This window comes from Hemicordylus capensis, chromosome 14 (genome assembly GCF_027244095.1).
Source record: "Hemicordylus capensis ecotype Gifberg chromosome 14, rHemCap1.1.pri, whole genome shotgun sequence".
NCBI lineage: Eukaryota > Metazoa > Chordata > Lepidosauria > Squamata > Cordylidae > Hemicordylus > Hemicordylus capensis.
The window spans coordinates 15533174-15557431 of record NC_069670.1 but is presented as its reverse complement, the minus strand read 5'-3'; the positions used below and the strand labels follow the sequence as shown (position 1 = coordinate 15557431).

Sequence of the window (24258 nt, the reverse complement as noted above, 5' to 3'; positions counted from 1 at the left end):
ATTCCAGGGAAGTATGCTTTCTCGCATGTTGATGTGGACAAGAAAAGGGATAGGCGGAATACCAATGTAGGCACTCTGAGCCTCCCAATCACAGTCTCAGCAGGTTCAAGGAGGGAAAGAATCTGAAGTCCATCACCATAAGTGCAAGCATCAACTTCATCTTGTGCTTTTCTGGTTGTCCAAGAGCTTCTGGGTTATTTCTTCCAAGTTCAATAGTAGTAGTAGGCAGCAGACGAAGCACTTGGCAGCAATGCAAGTTGAGTATCAAAGCTGGTTGCGCCTCCACCATAGTAACTTCGGCGACCATATCTGCTACTACCGCCACTGGAGTATCTGACTGTCCTGCCACTACTGTATCCGCCACCACCATAACTGCCACCTCCATATCCACAGTTGCCATACCCGCCACTTCCATATCTGCCACCCCCAGATCCGCCACTACCATATCCGCCACCCCCAGATCCGCCACTACCATATCCATAGCTGCCATACCCGCCACTTCCATATCCGCCACCCCCATATCCGCCACTACCATATCCGCCTCCCCCGTATCCGCCACTACCATATCCATAGCTGCCATACCCGCCACTACCATATCCGCCACCCCCGGATCCACCACTACCATATCCGCCTCCCCCATAACCACCACTACCATATCCGCCACCCCTGGATCCGCCACCACCATATCTACTTCCACCACCTCCCAAACTACCACCACTGAAACCACCTCCTAAGCCACTCCCTGAGCCTCCTCTGCCATAACCACCACCACCACCACCCAAACTGCCTCCTGATCCACCACCCATGCCACCTCCACCAAGACTACCACCAGAACCACCTCCCATTCCACTGCCACCTCCCAAATTGCCACTACCACTCAAGCTGCCACCACTGCCACCACTGCCACGACGGCCTCCTGAGCCTCTTCTGCCAGAACCACCACCACCAAAACCGCCTCCCGACCCACCACCCATGCCACCTCCACCAAGACTACCACCTGAACCACCTCCCAATCCACCACCACTCAAGCTGCCGCCACTGCCACGACGGCCTCCTGAACTGCTGCCACCTCCTAAACCTCCTCCACCACCACCTGAACTGCCGCCACCCATACCTCCTCCACCACCACCTAAACTCCCGCCACCCATACCTCCTCCGCCACCACCTAAACTGCCGCCACCCATACCTCCTCCGCCACCACCTAAACTGCCGCCACCCATACTTCCTCCGCCACCACCCATACCTCCTCTGCCACCACCTAAACTGCCGCCACCCATACCTCCTCCACCACCACCACCACCGAGTCTGCCACCACCAAATCCTCTTCCTCCACCACCCAAACCACCACCCCCCAAACGCCCTCTACCACCCCCATAACCCCCTCCACCCATACTTCCACCACCAAAACCTCCACCACCTCCCGAACCTCCACCAATACTCAAAGGGCCACCTCCACCTCCTCCACTGCCTCCCATGCCGCCATAGCCGCCACCATAGCCCGCACAAGGATTGTATTGTTCAATGCCAAAGGCTTGGTCAGGGCAGTAGATTGCTGGGCCTGGAATGTTTAGCACGAACGGCGACGGCTGTATCATCACAGTGGACGCAGGACAGGAGGCATAGCACTGATTCATTCCACCACCTCCAGACATCTTTGCAGGATGGAAGAGGTTCTGAAAGAAGAAGCATTACAAATTAAGAGTTGGTGGAACATTTTAGTCCACAGACATAACCAAATTTCTTGAAGGGCAGTCAAGAACCTATGGTTCAGCTAGGAGGTACCCATGGACAAAGCTCCTCCTGCTCCTCCTCCTGCTCCTTCTTCTTATTCTTTTTATATAGCTCCCTTCAACCAAAGTTTTCAAAGAGGTTTACATAGAAAAATAACTCATACATACACAAGATGGCCCCCTGTCCCCAAAGGGCTCACAATCTAAAAAGAAACATAAGGCAGATACCAGCAACAATCACAGGAGGGATGCTGTGCTGGGGCTGGAGAAGGCAAGTTGCTCCCCCCCTGGTAAAGATAAGAGAATCACCACTTTAAAAGATACCTCTTTGCTCAGTTAGCAGGGGTAACTAGTTGTTGAGGAGAAGCTTCTAAGTACAAGAGTCACTCTTAAGACTGCTTCCCACATTTAATTGGTTGTCAACCAATTAATTGATAATTGATAATGTGCAACAATTATGTTAACAGTCTAGTGTTGTGTCAAGAATAATTATTTTAATTCAGCAATTAGGGCACTCCCTTGAGGAGTTGGCCCGATAGCTACAAGAGCTCAATCACGAAAGAAACAAAGGACGTTCAACCAAGTGGGTGTTCAGGTTTTGGACAGTGATGCCTTGTTCTTATGGAGGGTGTCAAAATGGGTCTCTACCACTTCTGACGGAAGCGGGGGTGGGGGGTAGGTGGTGGGGGCTCCCACTATGAAACTCACACAGGAGAATGGAACATTTCCATGAAACGACACTAAACGTCGACCTCCAACAGAAGAGCAACAAGTTCCAAGTCTAAAACTCTATCAAAGGACACATTGTTAGTGTTACTGGCCTTTGTTAGTGTTTGACCTGTTTACTGTATTTACCCGAATCGAAGATGATTCTGCATGTCAGATGACCCCCTTAAAAAGTAGAGGTTAAATGCAGGTTATATCTGCATTCACTTGAAAGGAACAGGACTCTGAATTTAGGATGGCCTCGTGATTTCTAGTATCTAAAAATTTGGAGGGGAATTAGTCTCAGATTCAGGTAAGTATATTTTCTTCCAAGCCTTATTCAGAAATTGATGCATTTACAATCAGTGGGCAGTGTCCACATGTACCGATCTGTACACACATAAATTTATGTACAGATTATGTTCAACACGTGTACAGTGGTACATCTCTCATCTATACCCTCCAATTTATGGGCCTGTATGCAGGGTCATGTTATAGCTGTGTTGATCTCTAACTTGGGTATGCCCTAGGGCTCAAATATATTCATAGAACTAAAAGTTTAATTGAGTAAGAATCTGGGGAGGAAATGACATATGATATGGCCTGTTGTATCCTGGGTGCCACAGATTGGGTGCCACCAATGTTCAGGCCCTGCTCCAGAGTTCTTTAACACCGTGTGTTAAAGAACACGAGACCAGGCCTCTCATAGGAACATAGGAAACTGCCTTCTACCATCAGACCATAGGTCCATCTAGCTCAATATTGTCTACCCAGACTGGCAGCGACTTCTCCAAGGTTGCAGGCAGGATTCTCTCCCAGCCCTATCTGGGGATGCCAGGGAGGGAACTTGGAACCTTCTGCATGCACACGCTCTTCCCAGAGCAGCCTCATTCTCCAAGGGGAATATCTTACAGGGCTCACATGCAGTCTCCCATTCAGATGCAAACCAGAGCAGACCCTGCTTAGCAAAGAGGACAATTCATGCTTGCTACCACAAGACCAGCTCTCCTCTCTTGCAACTCTGAGGAAATGAAGGGTCCACACTTTTGAAATTAGGCTTCACCTTAAAACAGAGTTGATAGTTCATATCAAGGATATACATATAGGGAGAGGCAAGACCAAAGATGTGCAGCTTCGGCCCTCCAGTGGTTGGACTACAACTCCCATCATCCCTAATGATTTGCCACCGTGGCTGGGAATGGTGGGAGTTGTAGTCCAGCAGCAGCTGGGGGGCCAAAGTTGTGCAAGCCTGGTGGAGAAAAAGAAGAGAATGAAATGCTGAAGTTTTCCCCCACAAAACTCCATCCTAACAACTTCCATCGTTGGTAATATTGACAAAAATGCAGATCCCAAGAATGTCATTTGGAGGACTTTTGCCAACATATTTGAACCAGGAGACTATGGTTGAGAATATCCCCCCTGCCTCTAGGTTCAGTTCTGATATGAATGGTTTAAGAGCAGCTCCAATACAAATCTTCTTGGACTTACCTGGTTTTTCTTGGAGGGTTGTGTCCAAAGACAAGTGTCAAGAGAAGTGATGAGGAAAGCCCTCAAGCTCCAGCCCTTTTATACAGTTTTCCTCTACCAGGTGATTATGACACATGACTGGGTGTGTGGGAATCTATTGATAGCCCTCAAAACAAATTGTGATGAAGATAATCCCTCACTCCTCACACTCTCCCATATTTGATTATCAAGCTGATAAATGCAATCACCTCTTTGATTGCCCGTACTTTTCCTGAGGGCCCCGCCTTAGAGAGATTGCCACTCCAAGGTTGTGAACTCTTGGCCTTAATACTTTAAGTGAAGGGCTGTCCAACTTCTGAACATCTCTGGAAACATCTTGCATGCAGATCCAAAAATGGAACGACATGCAACCGGCACTCCATCTGTCCTAATTAAATCAGGGAAGCCCCAGTTTGCTTATTCATGGAAAAGTAGTTTCTCCAATTTTGCCTCTTTTATATGGTTTCTTACCATTTTTAGTCTTAGTTAAGAACATAAGAAGAGCCCTCCTGGATCAGGCCCAAGGCTGATTGAGATGCAAAAGAGGAGACCCAAGTCCCACGGTTGCGGGATGTTTTTTAACCTGTTTTTGAAGGGTTTTTTTGTGACAGGGTTTCATTGGAAAATATTTTACCCCTGAAGAAGGCTTTGGCCAACTACGCATTGGGCTTCAATAGACAAATTTTACAGCACCGAGAGTCAGCTCTTTTGCATCTGGACTGGGTGCTTCTCATTTTTCTTCATTTCTTCCTCCAAGGTCTATCTAGCCAAGCATTCCATTCCCCACAGTGGTCCACCAGATGCCTCTGAGAAGCCCACAGGCAAGATTATGGGGGCATGCCCTGTCTCCTGCTGTTGCTTCCCCTGTTGGCTACTGTTGTTGGCTAGATCTTTCTTCAGGTTTCAGATGTCTTTCCAGGGTCTCTAAAATAGACGTCTCTGCCTGGGAGCTGGCCAACTCATGCAACAGAATGAGTCGGCAGAACCCTAAGGAGAGTGTGCTTGGGGTTTCCCCTAATACATCAGGAAGTGAAATCAGAATGTGAGATATTGAGAATGTTCAAAGAAAACCAAAAGATAGCCAAGTAAAACTTCATGGGAGATATTGGCATGCTCAGAAATTTACATCTGCATTTTTTTAATTTTTATATGTATATCCCACTCTTCCTCCAAGGAGCCCAGAGTGGTGTACCTGGTTATGTTTATCCTCACAACAATCCTGTGAGGTAGGTGAGGCCAAGAGATAACTGGCTCAGAGTCACAGAGTGAGTTTCACGGCTGAATGGGGATTTCAACTCAGGTCTCCACAATCCTAGTCCAACACTCTAACATCTGCACCACACAGGCCCTGAAATTTCACCAAAACACAAAGCAACTTTTGCCATTCCTCCCAAAGAGAGCCATGAAAAAATTCGAAACAGATGAATCTAGATTAAGATTTATGTATTTATCATATTTTTATACCACCTGCTATGTAAAGCTCTAGACGGTGTACAAATCCCAACATTAAAAATCACAAGTTAAAATACATAAAACATGATAAAAACAATATAAAACAAATTATTAAAATTATTAAAATTCAAATTAAAAGCTTGCGAGAACAGGAAAGTCTTGAGGGTCTTCCTGAAAACAGAGCAGGAGATGCTCTTATTTAAGCAGAGAGAATATTCTAAAGCCCTGGGGCAGCCACAGAGAAGGCCCAGTCCTGAGTCGCCACCAGACGAGCCAGTGGCAACTGTAACCAGAGCTTTCCAGATGATTGTAAAAAGCGGGAAGGTTCATGACAAAGGAGGCACTCTCTTAAATAACTTGTTTCCAAGCTGTTCAGGGCTTTATAGGTAATAAATATAGGTAATATATCTGTCAGAGATGTTGCCCCAGTTTCCTGAACTAAATGGGAGGTTCATCTAGAAGACCTTGAAGGGCCATTCCAATTGTATGAAATCCTATACTGAATAACATTTACTATATGGATAGGAGCACCTGCCAGTTAAAAGCTAATTCACATGTTTGCGACAGAAACCTCAAGTTCAAAAAGGCAGCTCCAAATATCTCCCCAAGAAGCATGTCAGGGACTCCAATTTGGAAGGAACAGACACTGGACAATAGGGACTGATCCTAAACTGGGACAGTTGAAGCTAGAATGTTAGCAGGTCTCTTTCCTCTCTTGCTGAAATTTGAGATTGAGTAAAAAGTGTGGGATACCCTTCGGTCTTCAGTGGATGAGATGGACATGTCTCTACACCTTCTGTGGTTCTGCAGAAAAATGCATATTTCAATGCATGCTTTGCAATGCATTATCTCATCAGCTGTCTGGGAAAGAAAAGTGAAAAGACGTCCAAAAATATATATCTGGTGAGGTGATAAAGGAACCTCTGGAGGTCTTTAGCGGAAGAGAGCAGATTGGAACTAAAACAAAATGGTGAGAGGTTTGGAGGGGGCAAAAACAGAATATGTTTGTACACTCGTACCTGTGTTTGTGTCAATGGTGGTACCTGGGTTCATTTTAAAAGTGAAGGTGGATACAGGTCCTTCAAATGGATGGTACAGATGAGACGTGTACCTGTGCTCTGCATAACATGTGAATGACAGTACAGATCTGTACCTGTGCATACGTTGTACAAGTGTTGAACATAATGTGTGAATGGGCCTAGAGAGATCTATCCATCCCCTACGGCAAGGATTCTCAATGTTGGGTTCCCCAGATGTTATTGGACTTCAGCTCCCATAATCCTCAGCCACAGTAGCCTTTGGTTGAAGTGGAGCATGATATATGGAATTTGGACACATGGAGACTATTGATGCATCTAGCACAGTATTGTCAACTCCGATCTGATCATCTTAGAGGAAACCCTTTTGGCAAGGGAATCGGGAACGGAACCTGGATCTTGTGCCTGCAAAACTAGCACTCTGCCCCAGATCTATAGGCCCTGCCCTATAGAATGTGTTCAAGAGAGAACCAGTGATCGCTTAATCATTTTCCTTCCCACCCCGAGGACAACCGATGCACAAACCTTCTCCAAACTCTTTCACCTCCGCTCATGAATCAGCGGCTGCTGACAGCTCCATTCTAAGAGATATTGCATTGTCAATGCTGATGACCTAATTCAGTCCCATACCAATTCAGCAGCTTGATATCCACCCTTCCTCCAAGGAATGCCAATTATCACACACGGGTGTCCTCAGTTTATCCTTGCAAGAACCCTGAGAGGGAGATCACACTGACAGCTTGATTGTTGAGGAAGAACTTGAAGTTGGCTCGCTCCATTCCACATTGATCCATTTAGTTACAGGATTGTATTAACACCCCATTTTTCAGCCGAGATTGGCACCTATGTTCCCTTTCACAGGAATTCCCAGATGTTGTTGACTACAATTCCCATAAGCCTTAGCCAAAGGCCATTGCAGCTGGGGGTGATGGGTATTGCAGTCAACAATACCCATTGCTAACTTGGCAAAGAGGCACTTTGTGGACAGGGAGCCATCTTTATTTTATATCTATGTAAACTGGTTTGGGAACTTTTGTTGAAAAGTGGTATATAAACAATTGTGTATATACTAGCAGTAGGGATGTGCACAAACCTGTTCAGTATTCTACTCTTAGAACGCTGAACAGATTCAGAACCCCCGTGTTGGAACCGGTTCAAATGCAGGGGTGGGGGTGGCGTTAAAGACTGGGGAGGGTGCATTCACCCCACACACATACCGCCCTGCTTCCCCCTCGGGGGGAAATAGTCCTGCGGAGTGGCAGCATATGTCCTTGCCACCCCATTGATTCAGTGACCAGAAGTCACTGGAAGTGACATGCATGCATGCATGTGTCACAGGTAGGCGCGCACACGTGGTGCGTGCGGTGCGCGGGTGCATGCCCGTGATGCACAGACGTGCACATGGCACTTCCGGTGACTTCCAGAGCCAGTTCCGTGCACATCCCTAACTGGCAGTGGAATCACACTGAGAAAAAAATGGCATCTGAGGGAAAGCTCTTTGTTGGCAGACTCAATTTTGATACCAATGTCTTCTCAAAATATGGCCAGATCTCTGAAGTGGTGGTCATAAGCTGATAGAGAAGCCCAGAGGTCCAGAGGATTTCCAGTGGTTGAATTTATAAAGATTTTTGGAGCTCCGCTGAAATTATTCTTGTCTGACAAGAATAAAAGTCATCTCCTTATATTCTCACTTTCATAGTTAAAAAACACAAACCCTGACCTTGTCAAAAACATAGACTGACAGCTTCGAAGTGATTGTCTGTTTAGACTCGAATCAAAGTTCTAGGGTTTTTCCTCTCAAGTGTTTTAATGTTACTTTTTAAAGCACTTACGATTTTAGTTCATTCGAGAGCCAAGGTGTGTGTTCTTTTTTATTAGCCTACTTTCCAGTAGCTAATAAAATAAAATAAAATAAAATAAAATAAAATAAAATAAAATAAAATAAAATAAAATAGGGTGTCCCCCACCCACATCAACTTCACAACACCTGGACCAATATGAACCAAATTTGGTACAGTTGTAGTGAGTGACACACAGGGAGACCTCAATGGCATCGTTTGTGATGATGTCATTCACCCCGATTCAAGATGGTGGACATGTAAACATTTGAGGTACAAGAGGGCTAACTTGTGAACTGCCTAACCGATTTGAACCAAACTTGCTACAGGTGTAGGGACACATAGGGACACCACAAGCACATAGTTTGTGATGATGTCACCCACCCCAATTCAAGATGGCAGTCACATGAACATATGAGGCACAAGTGGGCTAACTTGTGAAACGCCTAACTTTTTTGGACCAAATTTAGTTCAGTTGTAGTGATAGTGAAATGAAACTAGGAGGATGAATTCTTACTAGAACAACTTGTTTAAAAAACAGAAGGTTTGGCAGTGCTATCTCCCCCCTCCTCCCCCCTCCTCTTCTTCTTCTTCTTCTTCTTCTTCTTCTTCTTCTTCTTCTTCTTTGCACTAGAAAGGACCTAGATTCACACAGAAGGGGTTGTGACTTTATTTGAAGGAGTATTCTTCAGGCTAAGAAATTTCCCGCTCTTTTTGTTCAAGCTCTTCTTCCCCTGCCACTAGAGACTTCCATTAGTTGCGCCCACTTGCTTGTTAACTGCCCTCTGAATCTGCGGACCTTCCGCTCCATTGAGTTGCACTGGGACAGTATGGGGTTTTCCCCTGCCTCCTTAGGTTTTTACCGTAGTGTATCAAAATCAATTACCCTCCCTCTCCCAGAATTTCTTTGCAATTTCCTCTTTGAAAAGGTAAAGATGAAAAAGGTCTGGAGAGAAGTATGTATGTATGCATTACTAGTAAAACACAACTATTATCACAATGAAAACACATCACACTTTTGACACCTGTATATCGACAAAGAGGGACAAAACACTCACTTCTGAAGCAGCTGCTGAGTGTGAGAGAGCAGATAACCCGGGGAGATAATATACAAGCCCTCATTAAAATGTTTATTACTTCTAAGTGCTTGGTTATCCACATTAATAGCTTGCACATGGCAGCCGACAAGGCCTGATTGAACAAAATTGCCCTCCTTAAAAATCACAGCCCTCCCACATCAGTCTTCACAAATGTGCGTGCCTCTGGTAATCAGCCCTGGAATCAAAACCGGTTCCATCCCAAAGGAATTCTGGTTTCCCTTTGTGCCTCCAAGATATCTTGATTTAATGCTATCTAAATCGTCAGCTATGAAAGTTAAAGGAAGGGGGGGGATGTGAGGAGGATGCACGATATTTTCCAAAAAGTGATCTGAAAATGGCAAATACCCCCCAGCCCCCACGAAAAAAATAACAACCATCACTGTCCCAGAAGGCTACCTCTGAAGTTCCGCAAAAGGAAGGAAGGAAGCAGTTGCTGGTAAAACACTTGTTCTTAAAAAGCAATGATCTATGCTGATTTCGTTGAATTGAAGGACATGGGAAATTACAGTTTCCACATAAGAAAAACATAAGGCTCCTTGAGTAAGGAAAAATACATGTTAAAAGTCTGGGACGGGGAGAATTTGGCAACTAAGAACCTTCTCAAAAGAGGTGCATGGCTGAAATTCCATGAAGTTTTTCACATCCGTCTTTTAGCTCACATCTCCTCTGGAATGGAGGGTGTGCATTCACATATTGGCCAATACATGGCCGATAAACGTATGGGAGTTTACCCCGAACTCCCTACGAGCTATCGGGGAGCACTTCACACACAATTTGGGTTTTTAATAGCGTGTTAGAGTGTAGCCTGATTCATATCCAGAGTTAAAAATAATAATCCACTGTTTGCATCGTTTGGGGGGGGGGTAACTTCAAACTCGTGATGAAGCATGCTATATAGGAAAGCTCCATGCAATTTTGTCGATTCCTTTATCAGGTGGTGGGGGGGAGAGCTTCAGTGAGGAAGCTCTTGTTTCTCCTGAACTCCTTGCCTTCATTGGGTGCCCTAGAGTTATGGGGAAGGCCTAAAGTGATCCCTTCCTCATTTCCACAATGTGGATTCAGGCAGGAAGATTGGACATAAGGAGAAAGATGATGATGATGATGATGATGATGATGATGATGATGATGATAAACTTTATTTTTTAGCCATCCCTTAACAAATTGTTCTCTGGATGGCTCACCACAACACAACATTAAAAGCATCCAGTAAAAACACAAAAAAACAAGACAAACCAATTACAACACAAATATAAACTCCAGAATGCTCTCCCAGTGGCTATTCACTCCTTGGTCTCCACCACAGTTTTTAGAAAGCTTGTGAAATCCTGATTTTTATATGGAGAACTCTACTGCAGCTGCTTTCTATTTGGGAATTGCTATATTGTGCTTGTCTTTTAAATATTTTTAGTCAGATCTATGTTTTTTCTATTTTTAGCTTAATATTTTAATTGCTTAATTTTTATAGTCTTTTTAATTTGGGGAGATTGTTTTATTTTTTTTATTTTAATTTGGGGGGATTGCCTTGGGATGGTTTTAATGAAAGGCTGTATACAAATCCAACAATAAAATAAATAAATAATAACAAAATACAACACAAAACATTTTTAAAACTTTTTAGAACTCAATTTTAAGAAGCCTGAGTGAACAGAAAAGTCTTCATCTGGAGTCTAAAAGAAGGAAGTGATGGTGCCAGCTGAACCGCAATAGGGAGGCTATTCCATAGATGGGGTGCCACCACCGAAAAGGCCCTCTCCCTTTTAGCCACCCGCCACACCTCATTTGACACTTGGAGCATGGCCCAGAAGATCTTAAGAAATATGTGTTCCTTCCATATCTCCCAGTGCAAATTATGTGTTGTCCTCAGTCGAACTTCTATGAATTATGAACCCATGCTGTTCAGAACCAGACACACTCTGGTTACTTTCCTTTGGTTATCCCTTTCCTCCAAACATTTAGAATGCATTTTTAAGTCCTCAATATCCTGATTTTTGTTTTTGTTTCCTGGGGCAAGGGTCTGAATTCCCAATCCAATCAACACAACAACGGCCTTAATTCACCGCATGAATCAGGTCTGAAGCGAGAGAAACACCTGAATGATAACATTCTTATCAGTTTGTAGAGGAGTTTCTGCTCCAGAAACAGGTGCACAAATTATTGGCTGTCATTTGGTGGAGCAAAGTGTATAATCACGACAGGGGAGGATATTAATTAATGTCATATGTGGTGGGGGGAAATGTGATGGGAATATCCTGGCAACTGCCCTCAACATCCTATAAAAATGCTAGCAACCCCAGGACTCTTCCAGAAGCTTTTTGCATCCTCCTTGCAATTGCTACTTGCCAGAGGTTCAGGTAAGAATCTGTCATTTAGACGCATTGCCATTTAGACGCATTTTTAATCATTATTTAGCACTGGATTTCTGTTTTATTGAGGTCTGGATTCAGAGGCCCTGTTCTCACAAAGAGAACCCCGGTCAGCAGAATAACAGAGTGGCAAATTGCTATGGCTGTTATAGTGTGTTCTGCAGTTGTTTTGGCTTGATACTTAAATGTTGGTGCCCAGCGCTGAAAAGATTACAGGTTTCGGTTCAAAACCTGAGCTTGGAAAGCCATATAAATAGATACATACTACATTAAATGGAATCATATTCTTTGTGCATCTAGCTCAGTATTCTGGTGGTGGTGGTTCTTCAGGGTGTCAGGCAGATCTTCCTCAACTTTACCTGGAGAGGCTAGCGAATGAAGACGGGACCTTCTGTATGCAATTCAGATGTTCTACTGCTGAGTTATGGCCCCATTCCTAGGGATCAAACATCTCGTTCTGTAGCTCTGGAATCTAAGCATGATTCTATTCAAGCCAAAATGGTTGCTTCAGTGCTGGATCCAACTAGGGATGAGTGGCTATCTATAAGGAAAATAGAAAGCTGCCATATACTGAGTCAGACGATTGACCCATCTAGCTCATTATTGTCTTCACAGACTGGCAGTGGCTTCTCCAAGGTTGCAGGCAGGAGTCTCTCTCAGCCCTATCTTGGAGATGCCAGAGAGAGAACTTGGAACCTAGATGCTCTTCCCAGAGCGGCTCCATCCCCTAAAGGGAATATTTTATGGTGCTCACATGTAATCTCCCATTCATATGCAACCAGGGAGGACCCTGCTAAGCTTAGAGAGGAGAGTTGGTTTTGTGGTAGCAAGCAGGGCTTGTCCCCTTAGCTTAACGGGGTCTGCCCTGGTTGCATATGAATGGGAGATTAGACTAAGATATCCCCCTCAGGGGATGGAGCCACTGTGGAAAGAGCAGAAGGTTCCAAGTTCCCTCCCTGGCTTCTCCAAAATAGGGCTGAGAGAGATTCCTGCCAGGCTGCGACCTTGGAGAAGATGCTGCCAGTCTGTGAAGACAATACTGAGCTAGATAGACCAATGGTCTGACTCAATATATGGCAGCTTCCAATGTTCCTATGTTCCTAAGTGGACAAGTCATGCTTGCTAGCACAAGATCAGCTCTCCCATTCTGTGCCTTCATTGTGTTCTGTGGGTGCATCTGATCCTATAATTTTCCTTGCTACAATTCTGATTTAATCAGTATTTCAGAAATTAGGGTTGGAACTAGAGCAGATGGCGTTCATTGACGGTGTCTGCTCCTTTTGTTCATTTTAATTCAGAGTGGTGCGTTACCAAAATTCAATGAATCTTGATCAGGTAGTGCTGTTAAGGCTCAGTTTTCTGCAGTGCTCATCAATGCTTCTACGAGCATCAATGCTTCTGTGAGCATGGGGTTAAGATGCCAATGAGCTGAAGGAACTTGAAAGTTGTAGCATAACCAACGGCATGGGACACGACTCAGTCCTATATAGAGTTCTAAAGAAAACAGGTCAATGCAGAATTCATCATGCACTGATTCAACTTCAAAGACCGCCAGGTAATTTGCATCTCTGAAATCTGGCAGAAATTAGGATAATAAAAATTGCAGAAGCACCATAAGCTGTGGGACTTAAAATTAACCGATGCATTTGGATCTGCTCATCTGACTCGGCAAAGTCGGATGAGCAGATCCAAGTCGGATCTGCTCATCCGACACACGTATGTGTCCAAGTGATGGTGAGAAAAAAATGCTTTCCCCCTTCTGCTTATGAGATGTTGCCAGAGATTGCCAGCACACCTCAAAGCTAAGCTGTCACTCTGAAGGACTAGGAACTTGCTCTTTCTGATCAAAGTTAAGTTCCATGGATCCTCCATTCAGATACCAATGCTGGTTATGTTTGCTTAATCTTCGCACACCCTTCTTCACTAGCTGAGATTTTACCAAGCACTGTCCATACATCCTAATGCCCATACACCTCAGCCCTTCAGGACTAGTAACTTGATTTTCTCCAAAACTGTACTCATTATGAATTCTGAATTGTGCACCAGTTTTTGCCTTTGAGTAGTGCAGAATGGCAAGGATTCCGAAAAGCTATACCGTATTCTGATGCTCCGCGTTGACACTTTTGCCCAATGTCTTTTTCCAGAGTCATACTCCACCACAAATCGAGATGGCCCGCCATAACCCATGCTATGCTTCATGTCCTGCTTCTACAGTAATGATCCAGCCACCAGCATTTACTCTGACAATTCCCGGGCCTGCCATTTACTGCCCAGACCAACCTCTCTGCATCCAGCAACACAATCCTTGTGCTCATGGTAGAGGAGGGTCTTCTGCTTTTTTCTATGAAGGCCCTATCTACGAGGCATTGGAGTCAGAATATGGGCAAGGATATGGTGCAGGCCTCTCAACCCTGTACCATTCCAGGATGGCCCTCCCTTGCAGCTACTCCCGGTTGTAATGAATCAGATGAGCGATGCAAGCGAAACGACGAAAGAAAGAAGCACAGATGACCTCTTCCTCCTGGACTTCAGAAGGTTTTGACCTCCACAATCCTCGATGAGATCCCTTGGAACTGGTGGTGGTTAGAACTTCTGAAATCCATCTCCATCCTCATGGCTGTTTTGTTTTCAGTTAAAGGGTCTTTTCTCTCATTGTTTCTAAACTGTGGCTCTGTCTTAAAAACAGTGGGATATGAATTGTGATGAATCACAAAGCTTCTTTTGGTAATTTAACAAAAAACAGTCCAATCTACACAAGACACAATTTAAACGGAGATATATTTTGATTAAAATATTTTTCTTCCTCTACTGAAAATTAGGGATGTGCACATACCAATTTTTCAGATCCTATTCGAATCAAATTAGCCCCAAACACATCAGTTCAATTCAACCTGTTTTGTTGCATTTTTGATGGATTAGGGTACCTGAATGGTTTTTAAAATGTGCCAAAATGGTCATCAAATCAATTTGAATCAATTCAAATTCGAATCTGGCCAATTCATTTCGAATGTGAAACAAATTACCCTTTTAATGGGTGATTCAATATTTATTTATTTATTTATTTATTTATTTATTTATTTATTTATTTGTTTATTTATTTGATTTATATACCGCCCTTCCAAAATGGCTCAGGGCAGTTCACAATTAAAACAACTTATAAAACAGTAAAAAGCTAAAACAAATTAAAACAATAAAACAACAACTAACAATTTAAAACATTTTAAAACAAAAATAAAACATTATCCCCAGACCCCAGCTCAAGAAAACGTAGACTCAGTATAGAGGAAAAGGGCCACAACTTTGTTAACTATTACACACAGCATGGCAGACTGGAACACCAGGTGATTAATCACCCTTAAAGAACAGTGCGGGCCAATAGAAGCAGGTCAGAACTCTGAAATCCTACCCAGCACCCTACTGGGGGGACACACCCTGGCTCGGGAATGGGCAGGTACATCCCACCCAATTCCTTCAAAGCCAACCCCCCCTTCTGTAAGAGAGGGTCTGGATACCTCTAGGCATTCGTCCACCCCGGACCGCACAGCCCAAAGGTTAGAGAAGTCCTGAAGCAGGGTTCATGGCAATCATTCTCCCCGTGCCGCACAGGCTACAAAGGAGCGATTAACCAATCACCCCTTTTACATATCCAAGGGTGCTCACCGATGTTCTAACCCTCAAAATTGCCACCCCGCCCGCACTGTTCCTGCCATTGTGGTTGACCTAACTCTAAATACGCACCCAGGACACAGAACGGAGTAGGCGAAAAAAAACCCAACAGTGGCCAATGCGTTGGGAGCAAAAAATTCCTACTCGGCCCCCTCAGGCGGCCAGTCGCTAGACCCGCTCTGCACCGGGGAGGGAGGGAGGGGAAAGCCCCTTCTCCTGTGATTGCCTGACCCCAACTGAAGAGAGAATGGAAAATGGAGGATGGGGCCGGGATCGGTCAATCCTGGCAGAAACCCCACCCCTTGACCAAAGAGGTCAAACGGAACCCTTCCTGGGCTTCGCGCAGGACAGGCTGTGACAAACTCCCTCCCATCTGCACAAGGCAGGGGGGGGGTTATTAAGTCATTAAAAACACTAAATCAAGTTAAAAATTAAAAAATTAAAAGATTAGAATATATATATATATACATATACAAACACACATACACACATATATACATATATATACACATATACATATATATATATATATATATATATATATATATATATACACACATATACACATATATATACTTTAAAATATGACTTTGAATTGTTGGCATTGGCCAGATTTGAGTTGAATCAATGCAAATTTGAATTGATTCTCGCATCCCTACTGAAGATGGGCCTTTACCAAATACATTAACAATCTTTGGTACTGAATGTGCAAGCTCTGTTCTGTCTCGTCCACTTGTACTGCTCTCTGTTATGGTTTAAAGGTGTTTGCTATTGTACTTTCTCACATACAGTATTAAATCATTCAACCGCAGCATGGACTTTGCAAGTGTAGTTCTGCTAATATAACCAATATAGAGTAACAAATCTGTAGAGCACCTTCCTTATGAGGCAAGACTACAACACCTGGAGCTTTTTAGTTTAGAAAAAAGACGACTGCGGGGAGACATGATAAAGGTCTACAAAACCATGCATGGTGTGGAGAAAGTGGATAGAGAGGAATTCTTCTCCCTCTCACATAACACTAGAACCAGGGGTCATCCCATGAAATGGATTGCCAGGAAATCTATGACCAACAAACAGAAGTCCTTTTTCACACAATGCATAATCAACTTGTAGAATCACCTGCCATGAGATATGGTGACAGCCAACAACCTGGATGGCTTTAATAGGGGTTTGGATAACTGAATGGAGGAGAGGTCTATCAAGGGCTACTACTCAGAGGGCTACAGGCCTCCTCCAGCCTCAAAGACAGGATGCATCTGAGTACCAGTTGCAGGGGAGTAACAGCAGGAGAGAGGGAATGCCCTCAACTCCTGCCTCTGGCTTCCAGCAGCATCTGGTGGGCCACTGTGCGAAACAGGATGCTGGACTAGATGGGCGTTCTTGGGCCTGATCCAGTAGGGCTGTTCTTATGTTCTTATGTACATTCAAATCTTGCTTCTGCCATGAACTCAAGTCAAGTGTCTCGTCAAGACTAGGGATGTGCACGAACAGGTTTGGAGACCCTTTTATGCCCTTCAAGGCAGGGAGAGTTGCTCTGGCCTGTGCTGCCCAATGCAGCGCAGGTTGATGTCCCTTCCCCATGGCCCCCGTTTGGGTTGGAGACCATGCCACTGTGTTTGGCGTCAGATGTGGGGGCATGGCTAGCCATTCCCCCACACCTGATGTCAGATGTGTGGCAGAGCCGGGGGGCCTCCAGCCTTCTTATCCTCCTGATCACAAGCATCCATTTAGCACTTCCTTGGTCTCACATGAATCAGCAAGCCAAAGATAAACTGAGCTAGTTGTCCTCGGCAAAGTTATGACAACTCACTCCTCAAGTGACCTCAAATAGTGGTTTCCTGTAGAGATAAAGAGACAATGACAAGGTTGACCAAGGTGTTATTTGTGGTTGCTCAACCATTTCGGAGTTCGTTCCAGCTTGGAGTACCTTCAGTGGGATCAACTCCTTGGTGTCGCTTTGATCTTAATCCTGTTTAAATTAGAATCCAGTGAAGAATTAAGCAGAGCTGATTTATCTTTTAGATTTATGACTTGTTGCGGCTTTCCCTAAGCCTGGGTTGGGATGAAGTGAGCAAGCTAACCCAAAAACAATTATGTAAGACGACAACTCTGGCCAAGCTGTTAAGACGTGGCAATCTAACTTGCTAAAACAACAAATAAATGTAGACAATGAAAAGTGAGTAGCGTCTCCATTAACTGTACCATCTACCCTGGAGGGAGAACCTAATGACACTCTGACACAACAGATGACTGTGCACATATTATATGATGGGCTGTTTTCAAGGCAAATCAGTCATAGGAACATAGGAAGCTGCCATATACTGAGTGAGCCCATTGGTCTATCTAGCTCAGTATTGTCTACATAGACTGGTAGTGGCTTCTCCAAGGTTGCAGGTAGGAATCTTTCTCAGCCCTATCTTGGAGATGTCAGGGAGAGAACTTGGAACCTAGATGCTCTTCCCAGAGCAGTTCCATCCCCTGAGGGGGATGTCTTACAGTGCTCACACTTCTAGTCTCCCATTCATATGCCACCAGGTTAGACCCTGCTTAACTAAGGGGACAAGGCATGCTTGCTACCACAAGACCAGCTGTCGATGGAATAGATATCACAAGACCAGCTATCAATGGATTAGAAATTCATTTGGGCAGGGCCTTTCTATACCGTGGCCTCATTTCAACATTTTCATAATCTGACATTCAAAGTGAAGGTCAAGAACTTCCCTTTGTTGAAGCACTTATGAGATTTTGGGAGAAGCCAAAAGGGTTTAGCTTAGAGGAATTTCGCTAGGGGGTTTAATTCCATCCTGGTGAAGTACAGAGTTTTCTCCTCCCAATAGCCCTAAAGCAGTGTTTCTCAAACTTTTTGGAGTCAAGGACCGCTAAATTCTTCGTGCAGAGTTTCAAGGACCGCTACATTCTTCATGCGCAGTTTCCCGGACCAGCAGTTAGTAAAGGGGTTTCAAGTCTGTCTATCTGTCTGTCTGTCTATCTATCAGACTTCTATACTGCCCAAAACTTGCATCTCTGGGCAGTTTAGAATGAAAATAATATAAGCATTAAAATAATTAAATTTGGAATCTTTTGCAAACATTGAATATTAGGGGTTCTTAACCTTGGGTCCCTCAGTTAAACTCCCATAACCCCCAACAACAATGGCATTTGGCCATTATGGCTCGGGATTATGGGAGTAGAAGTCCACCAACGTCTGGGTACCCAAGGTTGAGAACCCCTGAATCTAAAAGCCTGGGTGAACAAATTTGTCTCCAGTATGTCTGGAGTGGAGGTGCTTGTGATTACTCAATGGAGAGGGGATGCTGGGCCATTGGAAAAATTCAAAAGCTACATGGGGCCAATGAAAACAACATACAAGCAAGCCCCACTGATGCAAGAGGGAAACAGTGTTCCCTCTCAAGGCGCCTCGACCACAACAGGCAGCTGGGTTTCAATCAACCAACCTTTGGCTGCAAACAATGAGCATGCAAGAACCAGCAGCCCTTCAAGTGGCGCCCACTGCCATACTTTTTCCTCCATGCCCCCGCATCGCATACAGTTTGAAGCTGTAAAGATAGGGAATAAGATAGCTATAGGAAGATCTCAGCAGCACGTGGAGGCAAGGCACAAGAAGGGTCCCATGCCTCCGTGATACTCTTCCTCTTCCGTGCCATGTGCAAAATTGAGGAAGTGTGCCCCTTGATTTCAGGGGGGGGGGTTTGACTCCCAGTCAGGGACCGGCACTCAACCCTTCGGGGACCGGCAGCGGTCCAGGGACCGGTGGTTGAGAAACACTGCCCTAAAGGAACTTAGGAAGCTGCCATATACTGAGTCAGACCATTGGCCAATCTTACTCAGTTTTGTCTACCCAGACTGGCAGTGGCTACTCCAAGGCTCCAGGCAGGAATCTCTCTCACCCCTTTCATGGAGAAGCCATGGAGGGAACTTGGAACCTAGATGCCATTCCCAGAGCGGCTCCATCCACTAAGGGGAAGATCTTACAGTGCTTACATGTAGTCTCCCTTTCATATGCAACCAGGGCAGACCCTGCTTAACTAAGGGGACAAGTCATGCTTGCTACCACAAGACCAGCTCTCTCTCACCCATTCCAATTTCAGGATTACTTTTACAAATCCGCCTAAAGTAAAGTGTGCTGTCAAGTCAGTGTTGACTCCTGGTGCCCACAGAGCCCTGTGGTTGTCTTTGGTAGAATACAGGAGGGGTTTACCATTACCATCTCCCACGCAGTATGAGATGATGCCTTTCAGCATCTTCCTATATCACTGCTGCCCCATATAGGTGTCTGGGAAACATACCAGTGGCAATTCGAACCTCTTGCTCCCTAGGCAAGTTGCTTCCCTGCTGCACCATTTCATATGCTAAAGACAGCAACAAGTGAATCTGAAATTCAGGGGGAGGAGAATGCAGGGGGATGAAGAAACTCACAGAGTAACCAGAGTGGAATGGAGAAAATTTCAACTTTCACTCAATCTATTTCTTGATTGAGTGTTGAATTTATATCCCACCCTCCATTAAAATAATCACAAAGCAGTTTACAATAGAATTAAAGCAATGCACCATTGGCAAAAAATACACAATTAAAAGTACGGATATTAAACTGAAAAATAAAAGCAACACATCTCTCTTTAAAACTTTTTAAAACAAAATAGTAGAACACAGCAGAAGTTTAAAAAAAAAAAACAGTTTTCCCTTATAAAAGCCTTGGTGAAGAGTCACGTTTTTACTTGTTTCCGAAAAACTGTGGTGGAGACTGAGGAGTGGATGCCAGCTGGGAGAGCATTCCAAAGTTTGGGGCAACAACCAAGAAGGCCCTATCTTGCATTCTTGGAAATATGCCCATCACCTGCTTCCTAGCCCCTCTAGCAATGCCATCTCCATTTCTTGTCCCCTCTAGGACTTCTATTCTCTGAGGTCAAGGCCCTCTGCTTCTTAAAAAACACACACTCCAGAACCAACAGAAACCCGACAGGCAGTTTTGGATACAATGCAAGATAAACACTTCATCAGCAGTTGATTCCTGTCTGCTGTGGTATTTTGGCAAAGCCGTTGGAGAGCCATTGACCGTAACCAAAGGGACCCATTCCAATGTTGGGTACCATCTTTTGGTTGCTTTGCAGGATGCAAATAAAGTACAGGTAGACAGAGCAGCCAATGAAGTCCTTTGTGACAATCTCCTCATTTCACTGCCTGTGTATCGTATCCTGCAACTCGTGTGGCCGAACGTCCTCCACTCTTTGCCCTATAGAGGGCGTCATTCCCATACTGTGGCAAGGGAGAAACTCCCTGTGAAAGTTTTTTTTTTTTCAATCATCTGTTATTACCTCAGAAAACACCTGTCTCCCCAGAGGCTGAGAAATAAGGAGCACACCCACCAAACGCGCTGAGCGCATGTAAAAATGGGTTTTCAAAGGTGTCGGGTGAAGATTACAGCAGGTGAATGTGAACTCTCAAAAAGAGAGGATTCAACAAGGGGAGAACAGTCCTGTTTCTGAGAATTAGGCCACTCAGAATGGCAGCAGTTCTTTGGGGTTCCAGGCAGAGCTATGTCCCATCATTATTACCCAGAATCCTTTAAGCAAATTCTGGGACAGAGCACAGCTTGGCATGACAGAGCAGCTGTTCAGGTTCATGGCTAAGCAGCAGCAAAAGAAGAAGAAGAAGAAGAAGAAGAAGAAGAAGAAGAAGAAGAAGAAGAAGAAGAAGAAGAAGAAGAAGTTGTTATTCTTCTTAAACCTCTGTTCAGCACCTAGAAAACGTTAGTTACCCATTATTGTTGTTGATATTATTGTGTTTATTTATCTGCAGTGTGCCTATGGGACCATAACCCATTTTCTGGTGGGTGGGACGCTGGGGGGTTTCCTTTTAGTCTCCACTATTGGCTGACAACTAGACTAAATTATGCCAGAGTAGTCCTAATGAAATCAAGTAGTCCTTTAGAGTGCTGTGAACTGCCCTCAGCCATTTTGGAAGAGTGGTATATAAATCTAATTATTATTATTAATAATAACAACAACAACAACAACAACTCTCAAGAAGAACTATTGAGTAGCTTAGTTTGTATGTCAGCCAGCTTGTATTTCTATTCCACCTTTACCATATCACAAGGAGGTGTAAATTTAAAAGAGAGAATACTCCCCCCTCCTCTCTTTTTATAAAATTCTATCTATTTCCAAAAGAGCTGGAAATGTTATATTCCTTATGGATGCACGTGCAGGTGAGAGGGAGGTGCCAGAAGGGTCACAATAACCTGCAGACAAGTTGGTTTCACAAAAATCTAAAGAAAAACCTATGGGGGCAAAATAACCCTACAACTCGCAATTGCCCTAATGTAACTCAGCAGAGTGGAATGTTCATGGACTCAGAGAATAGTTAGACAACCAGATGGGCGGAGTTAATGGTTAATGGTGAGGAGGGGAGGAAGGAGGTTTTGAACAAAAAGAGTGGGGAATTTCTCAGCCTGAAGAATACTCCCTCAAGATAGTCACAATCCTGTCTGCCTAACAGTTTCATGGCCTGGTTTGTGGCAGTCCAGTTTGGTCATGAACCAGTTCTGCACATCCCTATCCACTGACAACAGGCAATAGATGGATCCGGGACATTTGAACTGCTCCAGTGGTGATGGTGGGGGTGGGGCTTTTTTGCCACCCTGCTAGTGCAGCAATAACCTAACGCTTGAGGCCCCTGCATTCACCTTGCCTCCTAAAAGAGCCGTCCTTGATTTGTGGGATCCTTGTCCTTTGCATCAGTGAGCCATGCATATGGCTGTGTCACACCCTGAAAGGTGTGGTGGAAAAGAGAACGAGTCATGCTTCCCCCACCACGCCCCTGGACGGGCTGCTTGAGCAAGTCTCAAAGAAGCGGGCCGTAATTATCGCCTCCCATTAGGGGCGCATTGCTCACTCATCTTGGTGAGTCGTCTTGCCACACTCACTGCAATTGCACCCCGCCCGCCGGCATCTAATTGAAATAGCACATTTGTGGGTGTCCAGAGTGTGCAATACAGACTTTAATGAGTTTCCTATCCTTTCAGCACCTGTGCAGTCTGATATCCTCTTTCTGTATCGATTCCCTTCTTCAAAACAGACATCAATAGGATTTGTATACAATCCTTATTTTAATATTAATAAGACTGTATTAATACTACTACTACTTAATCTTAATCATCTAATTTGAATCTGAATCTTTACTACTACTACTACTGCTACTACTACTACTACTACTACTACTACTACTACTACTACTTTGGCTGACATGCTAGCTGCATCCCAGCCATGCCAGCTGTTTTGTTATATTATTTGTAAAATACGTACTGGTTTATTGTAAATGTTTGCTGGTCAATGACCGAATAAACTTATAACTAACTAACATCCCTATCATGAGATAAATGATCTCAGGACAGGAGTGCATATGCTGGTGACTTGACTGCTGCAATATCCTCTGTGTTGGGCTGCCTTTGGATGTAATCCAGAAACTGCAACTGTTGCAAAATGCAGGTTGGCCTCTGGGTCCCAATTTAAAGGTAAAGTTTGTTGTCGAGTCGGTGGCGACTGGTGGCGACCACAGAGCCCTGTGGTTGTCTTTGGTAGAATACAGGAGGGGCTGACCATTGCCTCCTCCCGTGCAGTATGAGATGATGTCTTTCAGCATCTTTCCTATATCGCTGCTGCCCGATATGAGAAACATACCAGGGGGATTCGAACCGGAAACCTCTGGCTTGCTAATCAAGTCATTTCCCCACTGTGCTATTAGGTGGCTTGGGGTCCCACATTATTCCAATATTAAAAGAACTACCCTGGCTACCAGTGTTTCCTCCAAGGTGTGCACATATGCATGTGCACACATTTTTTTTGATGTCCACTCAGTTAGTTTTATATCCCATTCAGGATGGCTCAGGATGGATCACCTACCCAGATCAAAATTCATTCTGCACACAAATGAGAAAAATTAGAGGGAACTCTGCTATTTCTGGGCAAAATACAAAGTGGTGGTTATAACCTATAAAGCTCTAAACAGCTTAGGGCTGGGTTCCAGATGGCCTCAGCATTATGGCCACTAGGGGAGCACTATTCCGCCATTTGTCAATCTGTTCCTTTCACAGCCTCCAACTCTCCAAGGGAGTCTGCTCCTTTTCCTGGTGACTTTCCTCCTGGACTGGCCCCTCATCACTGGCCGGCTCTGGTTTATATAACCCTTGGTAGGTGGGGCAAGTCTCATGAGAACCCAGGCTGAGATCTCTCGTGATTTGCCCCTGATCCCACGATGACTCGCCATAGTCAAGCGACAGTATGCTGCTATCCTGGGGTGGGGGGCGCAGGCAGCCACCTCCAAGGTTGCATAGCCGGGAAGGACCAACCGGTCTTTGAATTATTAATTCAAAAATGCTCCCATCTATCCTTTGTATCCATGAGCATTTTGTTACTTACACATGCCCCCAAGACATAAACAAGATGTATCCACTTCCCACATTCAGAGATTTAACACCCAACATTTCCCCAAAAGGCACATAGAAACAGAGATTTTCCCAGTGAAACCCGGATAGCTGAAGCCTATAATATGTGTCCTGTCCGAGGCATAGAATGACCTCAAGTCACATATGGAGGAATGTTCACATAGATGGAATGTAAAAAAAAAAAAAAAAAGTGGTCTGGAGATAGGCTATCACATGAATCATCTCTTGAAGATGTGGCTGGCAAATTTCGGGGGCGGGGAGGGGCTGGGACTGAACTGCAATTGGGTGCACTCTCTGAAGTTGGCAGGACAGGATCCAACCCAAAAGCCCAGCGACTCGCTGCAGGTCTTCCTCCCAACTGTTATTTTGTATGACGAGGATGTAGTCCAATGTGGTC

General features: G+C 44.6%; 1 protein-coding gene across 1 annotated transcript; it reads right to left on the bottom strand.

The window, feature by feature from the left end:
- Positions 1 to 209: 209 nt before the first annotated feature.
- Positions 210 to 1652, bottom strand: LOC128337287 (uncharacterized). The gene has a single exon (XM_053278081.1). It carries the CDS (start codon positions 1650 to 1652, stop codon positions 210 to 212), a length of 1443 nt encoding a protein of 480 aa, XP_053134056.1.
- Between the last annotated feature and the right edge of the window lie 22606 nt (positions 1653 to 24258).